Source organism: Castanea sativa, chromosome 9, assembly GCF_040712315.1.
Source record: "Castanea sativa cultivar Marrone di Chiusa Pesio chromosome 9, ASM4071231v1".
Taxonomy (NCBI): Eukaryota; Viridiplantae; Streptophyta; class Magnoliopsida; order Fagales; family Fagaceae; genus Castanea; species Castanea sativa.
The window spans coordinates 2,068,905-2,082,721 of record NC_134021.1 but is presented as its reverse complement, the minus strand read 5'-3'; the positions used below and the strand labels follow the sequence as shown (position 1 = coordinate 2,082,721).

At 34.7% G+C, this 13,817-nt stretch overlaps 1 protein-coding gene across 1 annotated transcript; it reads left to right on the top strand.

Moving 5' to 3' along the window:
* The first annotated feature begins 2,781 nt into the window (after nucleotides 1–2,781).
* On the top strand, nucleotides 2,782–12,782 carry LOC142610465 (zinc finger protein ZAT9-like). Its single transcript, XM_075782275.1, has 2 exons — nucleotides 2,782–3,401; nucleotides 11,731–12,782. The coding sequence occupies exons 1-2, from the start codon at nucleotides 2,891–2,893 to the stop codon at nucleotides 12,246–12,248; spliced, it is 1,029 nt and encodes a 342-aa protein (XP_075638390.1). The 5' UTR covers nucleotides 2,782–2,890; the 3' UTR covers nucleotides 12,249–12,782.
* The last annotated feature ends 1,035 nt before the right edge of the window (nucleotides 12,783–13,817 follow it).

The window sequence follows — 13,817 nt, the reverse complement described above, 5'->3', positions numbered from 1 at the left end:
TTTTAATAGTTTTTTATTCTCTTTTCTCTCTCCTCTCTTTTCACTTTTTCTTTTCTCTTCTCTCTCACGTCTGTTCTCTCTCACCGATTCCCTCTCTCTTACCTCTGTTCCTCTCAATCTCTCTCATCCTCTGAAGTCACTGCCGCCAATCTTGCCCAGCCGCTGTTAATAACGTCAGTCGCCGTCAATATCGCTCAGCCACGCTTGATCTCGCTGATCTCACTCACTGTGCTCACCCAAATGAGATTATTGGGCCTAGTAGTATTTGGGCTCATAATTTATTTGTATAGTGGGCTTTCGGATTTCCTACAATGGGTGATGCTATGCTCGGTCACTCCCTTTCCTAGGTTTTCCTTCTTCTTCACTAGCACCCCTTATTCTTTTCCAGGATGATCACTTTTTCTCTCTAGTCTCTTCACTCCGGAACTGCCAACCCCCTCACCTGAATTTCCCTTGCCTATTTATAGACCAAGGTAGTGGGATTACCACGATCATTTTCCTGGTCAGTGGAAAGAGAGGTCCAATGTTGTTACTCCTGAGTGGGTGCTTTAAATGCGAGTGGGAGGAAACGATAATGGCGTTGGAACTTGCTCCTCCGTTAGGTTTGTTGTTCGGCCGAGGTGTTCCCTAGGTAGTGGAAGGGAGGTCCAATACCGTTACTCCTAAGTGGGAGTTTGGTGAGGGGTAGAAGGTAATAGTGACATTGGAACTAGCTCCACTGTTACGTTTTTTGCTCAGTCGAAGTGTTCCCTTAAGTGGTGCTGGGCATTCCGAGCTCTGACTGCCCGGGGAACATGTTCATTTGGAAAGGGAGAAGTCATGAACGATTCCATCTTCAGGATCCGGGCTTTACATGAGCTCCAAAGCTTGCCTGGAACGTGCCAACGCATCCGACCAGTATAAGGTTTCACACGTGGTGTCGAAGCAATGGGCTTTTGTCGACGAATGGTCTTAACGGAGGGTAATGCCCGTACACTCACGGTCTCACCTTCTCCAATCACGGCCGATCTCACCCCGAGGCCGCCATTGATCTCACCCTCTTCTCTCTCCTCTCTCCTCTCTGTCTGCCTTTCACTCTCCTCTATCTGGTTGTGGGTTTTTTTTTTTTTGCTGCAATTTGGGTTGATCTGATATTGGTGAGTAATTTTGGTGGTTGTGGGTTGATTGTGGTGGTTGGTTTACAGTAGAGGTGGGTTGTAGTGGTGGTGATGGTGGGTTTTGATATAATGGGTGAGCTGTGGGTGATGGTAGGCTATGGGGGTGGTATGTGTTTTGTGTTTGTTTTTTAAATTGTAGGCAGCAGGTGGTGGTTCAGTTGATTTGGGTGGTGGTGGGCTGTGGGCTATGGGTGGTGACAGTGGTAGTCATGGTGGTGGGCTGTGGGGGTGATGGCCGGTGGTGGTGGGATGAGGTAGATTTGGTTTTTGCTTTTATTTATTTTTTTAATATAGCTGGGTTTTATTATTATTATTATTTTAATGTGGTGCAATGTTAAAATAGAATATCTGATATATAGCGTATCGTAAAATAATGTGATAAAATAATAAAGTAAGCTTTTAGTGTATCAAAATGACTTTTTTTTTTATAAAAGCGCACTCCTTACGGAGCAGCACAGTGTGTAACTTGTAAAATTCAACCAAAAAAAAAAAACGTGCGTAAGCTGTGTACACAATCTTGTATTCTTTGCCGTCTTTGTATAAGCGACAAGGTCAGAGAACAATTTTAAATTTCTAGTTGTAGTAGCTAGGTCCTGATTCGACCATTCCATAACAACTAAAATCAACATCTGGACTAGATTAGGGATAAACTTTTGTGTAGTTTATCTGCTAGTGCCCACCAAAAAAGTGTGTGTCAAAAATAAATAAATCTTGTACTTCTTTTAGAAAAAAATTCAGATTAAGACACTTTTTGAGACCGTAACCTACACCAACTTTGAGATTTCAAACTAGCAGGATTATTCTTAATTAAAACCTTGGAAGCTTCAAAGGAAGATTCATTTATTAGCTTAGCTCGCCACTCATGACATCGTATTAATCTGTAAGTTCACCAGCTTAGAGTCACTGCTTACGTCTCACCCCAAATTAAAAGAAATAATAATATTGATAATGCAAAAAATATAATATAATATAAAAATATTATATTTACAATATTTTTACAACACTCTCTCAACTAATTATAAATGACAAATTATTATTAACTAATATTGATAAACAAAAAAAATAATTGCAGTAATATATTCAAATAAAAATTAATAAAAAATTTATTATTTATAATTTGTTATGAATATATTATAAAAATATTGTGTACACCACATTTTTCCAAAATATAAAAACCACTGATTGTGCTTAATTAAGACAAGACGTCAGCCGATATGAAATTTAAATAAGTGAACATCGTCACCTAAAAAAACAAAAACAAACAAAAAAAACATCGTCACCTATAACGTGGAGGGCAGGGCACCAGGACAAAACTATATTATCATTCATCATTTAATACGAAAAAGACAATGAATTATTATAGTTTCTTAACATAAAAGTAATATATACTAAAAATATTGCTATTCTCTCGTGATTGCGCTAGTCAAAGATATAGTCCAAGTTGCCTACTAGGCTGCTGCTGCTACAACTACTGCTATTTTTCCTTAATGTGAAACCGTTGGGCGTCGGTCAGACCTGTCCCCTTCAATTTGGTCCCATAAACCATTCTACACTTCTAGACCTTTTAACTCGCCCACACACCTATTATATATATACCAGGACTTCCATGCTTCTCTTCCTCGGTAAACATTTTCCTTTCATAGTTTCATATCATTTACGTTACCAAAAATTGACCTCTGAAAAACCCCAACAACAACAACATTTGTGTTCTTACTTCTGTTTTTTACGTAGCTATGGCAATGAAGAGAATGAGAGAAGATGGTGGGATCGAGAGCTTAGACATGGCTAATTGTCTAATGTTGCTCTCTCATAGCTTAGAGACCAAGCCCAAGAAAGACTCACGAGTTGATGTGTTTGAGTGCAAGACTTGTAATCGCCAATTCCCATCATTTCAAGCTCTTGGTGGCCACAGAGCGAGCCACAAGAGACCAAAATTGATGGGGGAAGAACTGAAAGAGCGTACAAAAACTCAGAACTTGGGGAATAAGCCTAAGATGCATGAGTGCTCAATATGTGGGCTTGAGTTTGCTAAGGGGCAAGCTTTGGGTGGTCACATGAGGAGGCATAGAGTAATGATGGATGGTGCATTTTCTTCCGCCACAATAGAAAAGATAGTGCCGGTGCTGAAAAGATCAAATAGTAAGAGGGTTATGTGCTTGGACTTGAGCTTGACACCTTTGGAGAATGATTTGAAGTTACTATTTGGGAAGAAGGCTCCTCAAATTGACTTTACTTTGATGATTTGATTTGATACCACAATTGTACGTAGTGGGTGCTAACAATTTTTCATTGCAGATTCATTGATTTATTTTATGTACAATGCCATTATTTTTAATTTTTTTCCAATTTTGTATTGAATATATTGGATCTTAGTTGTAAAAATGGTTCTGGCCTTTTGCATTGGCATGTCCTTAAGTTTGGTATCCATTGAGGAGATGAGAACACCTGCCTATGAAATTTCAGAGAAATGAGTGAAGTTGGCTCTTACAGAAAGAAAGATACCGCATCTTCAGAGAACTCATTTTGCAGATTTAAATTGACTTCTGATTAGTTAGTGTTAGTTTTTAGTTAACTCCTTAATAATGATGGAAAGATATTAATTAAAGCTAGCTTATTAGTATGTTAACTAAGTCTCCTTTTTTAATCAAGAATTGTGCTCATCAACTGATGAGCACGTGTCCAAATATCATGTCAAGGTTGAAATGTCTTAAATAATACAAATTTCTTAATCAGAAAACCAATGAGGGTATGTTTTAGAGCACATGTGTCTTATATAAAAGTTGAACAGTACTAGTTCTTTGGTAAATGGCATTGAATAATTCCTGGCTGCTGTTTCCCTTGTATTTTGTGACTGCAACTTTTTAATCTGCAAATGCTGTATGTGCTCAAGTGCTCATTAACTGATAAGTATGAGTCCAAGTTGTTAGGTCAAAATCGAAATGTGAAGGTAGTTCCAACACGTGCATTTATTTTTATGTAGATGTTGAATATTTCATTGGTGGCTATCTTTGAATGAATAATTCTTACACGCTCTTGCCCATTTATCTTGTGATTTGCAATTTTATACATGAGGTTGGAATACATGACTTTCTACTGGAACTGTAAAGAAAGAGGGTGTTTGAAAATTTCAAACAAGACCTTAAAATTTGGCTATTACGTTGAAAGTTAGTTAGCTTTAATTTCTTTTCCATTACTGTTTAGCTCGGAAATCTCTTGGAACAATAGTGCCTAATGTCCCAAACACCTGGTTACCACTTGCCAGTGGTGTGCTCTTGCATTCGCATGTAACATTCACCTGGAAAGTTGCACCGAATATTATTCCTAGTCAAGTAGTAAGCGGTGTGCCCCCACACGTTGAGGAAGCAATCTAGACATGTTCTTAAAAGACAAAGGTCAGTGTCCGAACAGTAGTAATAATGCTAATAACAAGAATCAAACTGGACCGCGTTAAATTAAGGTGCTAATATGGTAATACGGTAACATGGTGTTGGAGTTCTAACTACTACACTATCAGCCGACACCAACACGTACTAGAAACGTTCTGGAACGTTCATCCAAAAGAATAAAACTTTCTTCGTGAGAACGTAAGGAAAACAATTTCTAAGCGTGCCCGTTAGTGCACTTGTATTACAAGTTATTGTATAATATATGTGTGTGTTTCTCAACAAAAAAAAAATTCAAAATTCACTCACATAAAAGGTTTTGTAAAGTCGTGTAAAAATATATGATTATTACATTAAACCATGTAAAAAGAAAGAATCGGAATTGATCGATATATTTATCGAAACAAACGAAAAGGATACACTAGTATTATTTGTTTTGCATTTAATTTTTTTTTCGTACGTATCTCGTGAATGATGGAAGAGAATAAATGATGGTTATTGAGTGTGAAGAAAGAGAAACAATTATAAAAATCAAGAAAGATTGATGTTTTAATGAAATCTAGTGTAAAATATATAATCTAATGTGGAGTTTTAGATAAGTATATGAAAAAAAAAAAGTTCTTATGTTAAAATAGACAAGAAATTTTGCACGAACTAATGCGAATGCTTTGTAAATTTGTAAAGTTACTATAACGACTGTGTAAATATACACTCACATTATTCATTTTGTATTTCGTTTTTTTTTTCCTTCTTTATTTACATATCTTCAATGATGAAGGAAAAAAATAAATAGTGATTATTATGTACGAAGAAAGAAAAATATTAAAAAATTTGATATTTTATTGAACTAGAGTTTAAAATAGATTATTATTGAAATTAATTATGTAACATAAAAAAAAATGTAAGTTCTTATATTAAAATAAACATGAACTTTTTGATTGAGTGGAATGCTCTAAACTAAGTCCACATTTTAGGGAGCAGCACAGTGTGTAACTTGTAAAATTCAACCCAAAAAAAAAATTGTGCGTAAGCTGTACACTACAAAAAATCTTGGTTTAGGCGGTGTTTTTTTTAGCGACATTTTTAAATTCGCCGCTATAAGTGGTATACTGTGACGTTTTTGAAAAACGCTGCTAAAGAGTGAGTGTTTAGCGACGTTTTCAGTAACTCAAAACAATAGCGACGTTTTTGAAAACGCCACAATAAGGATAGTTTTAGTAGCGTTTTTCTGGTTTATAGCGATGTTTTAAGAAAACGTCGCTATAGGTATTAAAGAACACTGTCGGTTCCGCACAAACTTTTGCCAGCAAAAGAAAAAAAACTCTTGCCCCATTTTTGACTTTTCCACACAAACTTTTCCCAAGAAAAAAGCTTTTGCCCCCTTTTTTGACTTTTCCACACTAACTCATTCATTTCCCACACTTTTTTCCCCCCTTTTTTTTTTTTACTTTGTTTTTCTTTCTTTTCTTTTGTTCACCGTGTCCCACACTCCCACTTCCCTTCTTTTGTTTTTCTTTCTTTTCCTTTTGTTCACTTCGTGCCCCACACTCTCAGTTCTCTTAATTCTATAGTCTCCTCTCCCATTCCAAAGCAGCCACACCTCTTCTCCCTCAAGCCGCCACACATCTTCTCTCCTCCCTTGCCACCCCTAGCCACTGCTATAGCAACCCCAAGCCACCGCTGACCCACCGTTGCTTTAAAGTGTAAGTCTTTGTTTTTAGCTTATGAGTTTGCTTTGATCTGGTTTTTCTTTGATGGTCATGGAGTTTTTGTGCTAATTTTTGCTCTTTTTTCTGTTTTGGTTGGAAAGTTTTTGTTGTTCAAGTTTCTTTAGAGTGTAAGTCCTTGTTTTTGACTTATGGGTTTGCTTTGATTTGGCTTTTCTTTAATGGGTCATGAAATTTTTGTGCTAATTTGTGCTTTTTTTTTTGTTTTCGTTGGAAATTCGTACATAAAGCTTTTATTCAAATTTGGCTTTTTGAGCAAAAGGACCTGAGGATCAAGGGCCAAATGATTGTAAGTTTATGTACAAGTTTGTAAATCTTGTATTTCTTTTATTTCTACTATTAATTTTTCTATAGTTGGTAGATTTCAAATTTTTTTTTTTTTTTTGTTATTGGTTTTGTGGTTTATCTAGCTTGAAATTAATTTTTAAAAAGAACCCACTACCCACTAATGTCTACAAGGAGATTCTTCCATTAGATGAGGATTTTTTACCAAAAAAAAAAAGCAAGAGGACAAATGCTTTTGTGCTGTCTGTAAACTATTAGTGTTATTATTTGCGGCGTTTTAAAAACATTGCTAAATCTATTTTCCACCATTATATACGAAAATGTTATATTATTTAGTGACGTTTTAGAAAACGTCACTATAGTGACTGCTCTATAGCGACGTTTTTGAACGTCGCAAAAGAAAACGTTGTTGTAGACCATTTGTGTCTATAGTGACATTTTTTGGGGTTTTAGTGACGTTTTACAAACATCACCTAAACCCAGATTTCTTGTAGTGTGTGAACACAATTTTGTATTCTTTGCCATCTTTGTATGAACGACATGGTCAGAGAACATGTTAGGACATATGTGTTTCGCTTGTTTAGAATATATGTCATTATTTTATGTAATTAGCTAATCCTTTGACAAAACGCACTTTACTTGTAATTGGGTAGATTTATGATGAATTTTATACTTCAAGAAATTGTATTTCAAGATCAAGTGTTGAGGTCATCAAGTCTGTCCAAGGAACAAGCTGAAAAGTGCAAGATCATTAAAGCTCGACAGCTAGCATGTGTCGAGGTTTAAAGAGCTGTTCCAGCCCCGTGGCTCGACAGCTGCTCGACAGCATCTCGATACCTCTATCTGTCGAGGTTTAAGAAAAACAGATTCTAAATTCTATTTTGATTCCAATCTGTGAATGTGTCTTTGGGCCTTCTTTTCTTTTAGCCCTAGACATATAAAAGGATTATTTTAAGGTCTGTAAAAAGTACGCAAGTTGCACAAGTATTGAAAAATCCTTATTCATGCAAATTGTGACTTGAGAAAAAGTTCTTACCCTAGTTCATCTCTCTTGTGAAGAAGCTGCTGTGTCTTTGCACCGTAGGATTTTGTAACCAAACATTTTCTTGATCTTCATCGTGTGGATGAATTGAAGAACTTTGCAGGTAACAATCTTCTCTAATTGGTGATTGAAGTCATGTACTGAGATCCACGCAATTGGTTAGTCACGTACTGGGAGCTGTGCATCAAAAGGAGAAATTGTCACTACAGAACAAGTCCAATTGAGTATTGGGGTAAGGGTTCAACTGTAGGTTGGTAAGGTACTTGGGATTCCTTTACTTGTAATCGCTTGTTGTGATAATAGTGAAATTTCGGGAATGGTGACCTTAAAATCACCCGGTGGGGTTTTTGCCGTGTAGGTTTTCCTCATTCGTAAATAAATCACCGTGTCATTTATTTTCCGCTGCATACTTTAGTTTATTGGTAATTTTTTTGTGCTACCACGTGTTTGCATGTTAATTTGATTAATTAATAACTTGGCTAATTAATCAACTTAATCCATCACAAGTGGTCAATACGTTTTTGGCCTATCAGAGCAATTTTAAATTTCTAGTTGTAGTAGCTAGGTCTTGGTTCGACCATTCCATAACAACTAAAATCAACATCTTGACTAGATTAGGGATAAACTTTTGTGTATTTCATTTGCTAGTGCCCACCAAAAAAAAGTGTGCGGCGGTTCCTATCCTAAATAAATAAATAAACCTTGTTGTACCTTTTTTAGAAAAAATTCGGATTAAGACACTTTTTGAGACCGTAACCTACACCAACTTTGAGATTTCAAACTAGCAGGATTATTCTTAAAACCTTGGAAGCTTCAAAGGAAGATTCATTTATTAGTTTAGCTCACCACTCATGAGTCATGACCTCATATTAATCTGTTGGTTCGCCAGCTTAGAGTCATGACTGCTTACGTCTCACCCCAAATTAAAAGAAATAATAATATTAATAATGCAATAAAATATAATATAATATAAAAAATGTTATATTTACAATATTTTTTCAACACTCTTACAACAAATTATAAACGACAAATTGTTATTAACTAATATTGATAAACAACTTTCTCAACAAAAAAATATATATATATATCGGAAAACAACAAAAATAATTGCAGTAATGAATTCAAATAAAAATCAATAAAAAAATTATTATTTATAATTTGTTATGAATGTATTATAAAAATGCCATATACATTACATTTCTCTAATATATAAAAGTCACTAATTTTACATGGTATTTTATGTGCTTAATTAAGACAAAACGTCAGCTGGTATGAAATTTGAACAAATGAACATCGTCACCTAAAAAAAAAAAAAAAAAAAAGAACATTGTCATCTATAACGTGGAGGGTAAGGCACGTGGACAAAAATAGACATGGCAAAACGGGTCAGAATTTTTTGACCCGACCCGATTGACCCGCAACTCAATTGACCTGCAACCCCATTGACTCGTTTAAAAATGACCCGTTTTGACCCGCGACCTGTTTTGACCCGACCCGACCTACCCATTTTGCCACGTCTACCAACATTAAGTAGATTGAGATTGAGGTGTAATTCTTATAAAATATTTACTTATTCTTCTTTACTTAATATGTTATGTACTCCATTATAGTTTGTCATTCTTTGCTTGCTACTTTCATTTTCTCTTCCTACTTTAAACATCGAAGATTATAACAAGATTAGCTTCTAGAAAGCTAGAACAACAGTTACACCAAATTTGGGTATCAAGTGTTTAGTGGTAATTGGTAAGTGATAACAGTATCACCAGTGAGAATCTAATCATAGTTAAAGAACTCATAAACAATTGATAGATTGCATCTATTTCAAAAAAAAAAAAAAAAACTTGTTTGAAAAATACGGGTCAACTCGACTCGCGACCTGACTCGACCCGCAACCCAATTGACCCGTTTAAAAATGACCCATTTTGATCCGCGACCCGATTGACCTGCAAACCTGATTGACCTAGTTTAATATGAAAAAGACAATGAATTATTATAGTTTCTTAACATAAAAGTAATATCTTATATATAAAAGCGGCAACGCCGCTACAGTGATTTTGCACTATTCATTCAACGCTTTTGCACTGTGCAGCACTGTAGCTGCAACAATGCTTTGGTTTAGTGAGTTTTTTTTCTTTTCAGTAATCGATTTGTGTTTTCTTTTTTTCTTTCAAATATTGACGTGTCAGTATAACAATATATATGCTAGTTTATATAAATATTTAAAAGAAAAAAAAAACACAAACCGATTACTGGGGAAAAAAAAAACTTTAGGCACTGTAAAAATTAATGTTAAAATGTTGTGAACTTAGCAAATTTTTTTTTTATTTGATCTATAAGAAACTGAGATCTCAACAATTGTGAAAATATTGTGATAACAATAAGTGTTGTAACATTTTTTTAAAACATCTTATATATAAAAGCAGCAATGCCACTACAGTGATTTCGCACTGTTCATTCAGTGCTTTTGCACTGTGCAGCACTGCAGCTGCAACGGTGCTTTGGTTTAGTGAGTCTTTTTTTTTTTTCCAGTAATTGGTTTGTGTTTTTTTTTTCTTTTAAATATTGATATAAACTGACATTTATATTGTTATACTGACACAACAAATTTCACAATATTTTCACAATTATTAACGTGTCAATTTCTTACAAGTCAAAATAAAAAAAAAATGAGACTGTGACCAACCACAATTAAAAATAAATGTTTTGAGAAAATGTTACAACACTTATTGTTATCACAATATTTTCACAACTGTTGAGATCTCAGTTTCTTATATATCAAATAAAAAAAATGTTAAATCCACAACATTTTAACATTAATTTCATAACAAATCATAGGTAAGCTATTATTGATGGATAGCACTGGAGCTACAATGCTTTTGGTTTATTCAACTGGTACTGTAGTTACAGTGCCTAAAGTTTTTTTTTTTCTAGTAATTGGTTTATGTTTATTTTTCTTTGAAATATTTATGTAAGCTGACATATATATTGTTATACTAATACAAAAAATTTCACAATATTTTTACAATTATTGACGTGTCAATTCTTTACAAGTCAAAATAAAATAATAAAATATTAGACTGTGACTAACCACAACTGAAAATAAATGTTTTGAGAAAATGTTACAACAATTATTATTATCACAATATATTCACAATTGTTGAGATCTCAGTTTCTTATAGATCAAATAAAAAAATGTTAAGTCTACAACATTTTAACATTAATTTCTACCGTGCCTAAAGTTTTTTTTTTCCCAATAATCAGTTTGTGTTTTTTTTTTATTTTAAATATTTATGTAAGTTGGCATATATATTGTTATACCGACACAATAAATTTCACAATATTTTTACAAATATTGAAGTATCAATTTCTTACAAGTTGAAATAAAATAATAAAATATGAGACTATGACCAACCACAACTGAAAGTAAATGTTTTGAGAATAACAATAACAATATTATCAATTTAAAACCAATAATAACTTATCATTTAGAATTTGTTCTAAAAATGTTATGAATGTAGCATTTCTATCAAATAAAAAAAAATAAAATATCTATTTGGATCCTAAAAATGAAGAATTTATGAAAATATTGTGATATTTTGTTATATTTTTAGACTTTTTTTTTAATATAGTCAAATTAAGTTAGCTAAAATTCACAATTTCACGCATAAGATCTATATTAATTTTCTTACTACTGAACAGCCCGTGACTCCCACGTGCAGCCAACATTAGTATACTAATAATATTGCTATTCTCTCGTGATTGCACTAGTCAAAGAAATAGTCCAAGTTCACTACTAGGCTGCTGCTGCTACTACTAGTCTACGACTATATTTCCTTAATGTGAAACCGTTGGGCGTTGGTCAGACCTGTCCCGTTCAATTTGGTCCAACAAACCATTCTACACTTCTAGACCCTTTAACTCGTCCACACACCTATTATATATACCAGGACTTGCTTGAAACCATTCTACACTTCTAGACCCTTTAACTCGCCCACACACCTATTGTATATACCAGGACTTGCTTGCTTCTCTTCCGCGTTAAACATTTGCCTTTCATATCGTTTACGTTACTAAAAGTTGACCTCTGAAAAACCCCAACAACAACATTTGGGTTCTTACTTCTGTTTTTTAATTAGCTATGGCAATGAAGAGAATGAGAGAAGATGGTGGGATCGAGAGCTTAGACATGGCTAATTGTCTAATGTTGCTCTCTCATAGCTTAGAGACCAAGCCCAAGAAAGACTCACGAGTTGATGTGTTTGAGTGCAAGACTTGTAATCGCCAATTCCCATCATTTCAAGCTCTTGGTGGCCACAGATCAGCGAGCCACAAGAGACCAAAATTGATGGGGGAAGAACTGAAAGAGCGTTCAAAAACTCAGAACTTGGGGAATAAGCCTAAGATGCATGAGTGCTCAATATGTGGGCTTGAGTTTGCTATGGGGCAAGCTTTGGGTGGTCATATGAGGAGGCATAGAGCAATGATGGATGGTGCATTTTCTTCCGCCACAATAGAAAAGAAAGTGCCGGTGCTGAAAAGATCAAATAGTAAGAGGGTTATGTGCTTGGACTTGAACTTGACACCTTTGGAGAATGATTTGAAGTTACTATTTGGGAAGAAGGCTCCTCAAATTGACTTTACTTTGATGATTTGATTTGATACCACAATTGTACGTAGTGGGTGCTAACAATTTTTCATTTCAGATTCATTGATTTATTTTATGTACAATGCCATTCTTTTTTTTTTTCCAATTTTGTATTGAATATATTGGATCTTAGTTGTAAAAATGGTTCTGGCCTTTTGCATTGGCATGTCCTTAAGTTTGGCATCCATTGAGGAGATGAGAACACCTGCCTATGAAATTTCAGAGAAAGGAGTGAAGTTGGCCCTTACAGAAAGCAAGATACCGCATCTTCAGAGAACTCATTTTGCAGATTTAAATTGACTTCTGATTAGTTAGTGTTAGTTTTAGTTAACTCCTTAATAATGATGGAAAGATATTAATTAAAGCTAGCTTATTAGTATGTTAACTAAGTCTCCTTTTTCAATCAAGAATTGTGCTCATCAACTGATGAGCACGTGTCCAAATATTATGTCAAGGTTGAAATGTCATGGATAATACAAATATCTTATTCAGAGAACCAAGGAGTGTATGTTTTAGAGCACATGTATCTATCTTATATAAAAGTTGAACAATACTAGTTCTTTGGTAAATGGCATTGAATAATTCCTGCCTGCTGTTTCCCATGTATCTTGTGACAACTTTTATATCTGAAAATGCTGTATGTGCTCAAGTGCTCATTAATTGATAAGTATGAGTCCAAGTTGTTAGGTCCAAATCGCTTTGTGAAGGTAGTTCCAACACGTGCATTTTTTTATGTTGATGTTGAATATTTCATTGGTGGCTGTCTTTGAATGAATAATTCTTACACGCTCTTGCCCATTTATCATGTGATTTGCAATTTTATATATACATGAGGTTGGAATACATGACTTTCTACTGGAACTGTAAAGGAAGAGGGTGTTTGAAAATTTCAAACAAGACCTTCAAATCTGACTATTACGTTGAAAGTTAGCTAGCTTTAATTTCTTTTCCATTACTGTTTAGCTCGGAAATCTCTTGGAACAATAGTGCCTATGTCCCAAACACCCGGTTACCACTTGCCAGTGGTGTGGTCTTGCATTTGCATGTAACATTCACCTGGAAAGTTGCACCAAATATTATTCCTAGTCAAGTTGTAAGCGGTGTGCCCCACACGTTGAGGAAGCAATCTAGACATGTTCTTAAAAGACAAAGGTCAGTGTCCGAACAGTCGCACCGTATGAAAAGAAAACTACCCTGCCAAAAACGGCAAAAGAAGGTACGTAGTAATAATGTTAGTTACAATAATCAAACTGGACCGTGTAAAATTAAAATGCTAATATGGTAATATGGTAATATGATTCTTTTGCTTTCCTTAAGGAACGGATTTGAAAAAAGATGCGGGGTAAGAAGGGAAAGTTGCTTTCTAGGGCGGGAAAAGAGATTCTGATAAAAACAATGACTTAATTTATTCCCACCTATACGGGGGTGTTTCAATTGCCTGGAAAATTATGTGATGAATTGGATGCTATGTGTGCCAAATTTTGGTGAGACCAAGTTGGTGAAGAGAGGAAAATACACTGAAAAAGTTGGAGTTTTTTAACACAATCAAAAAAAGAGGGCGGGATGGGTTTCAGAGAT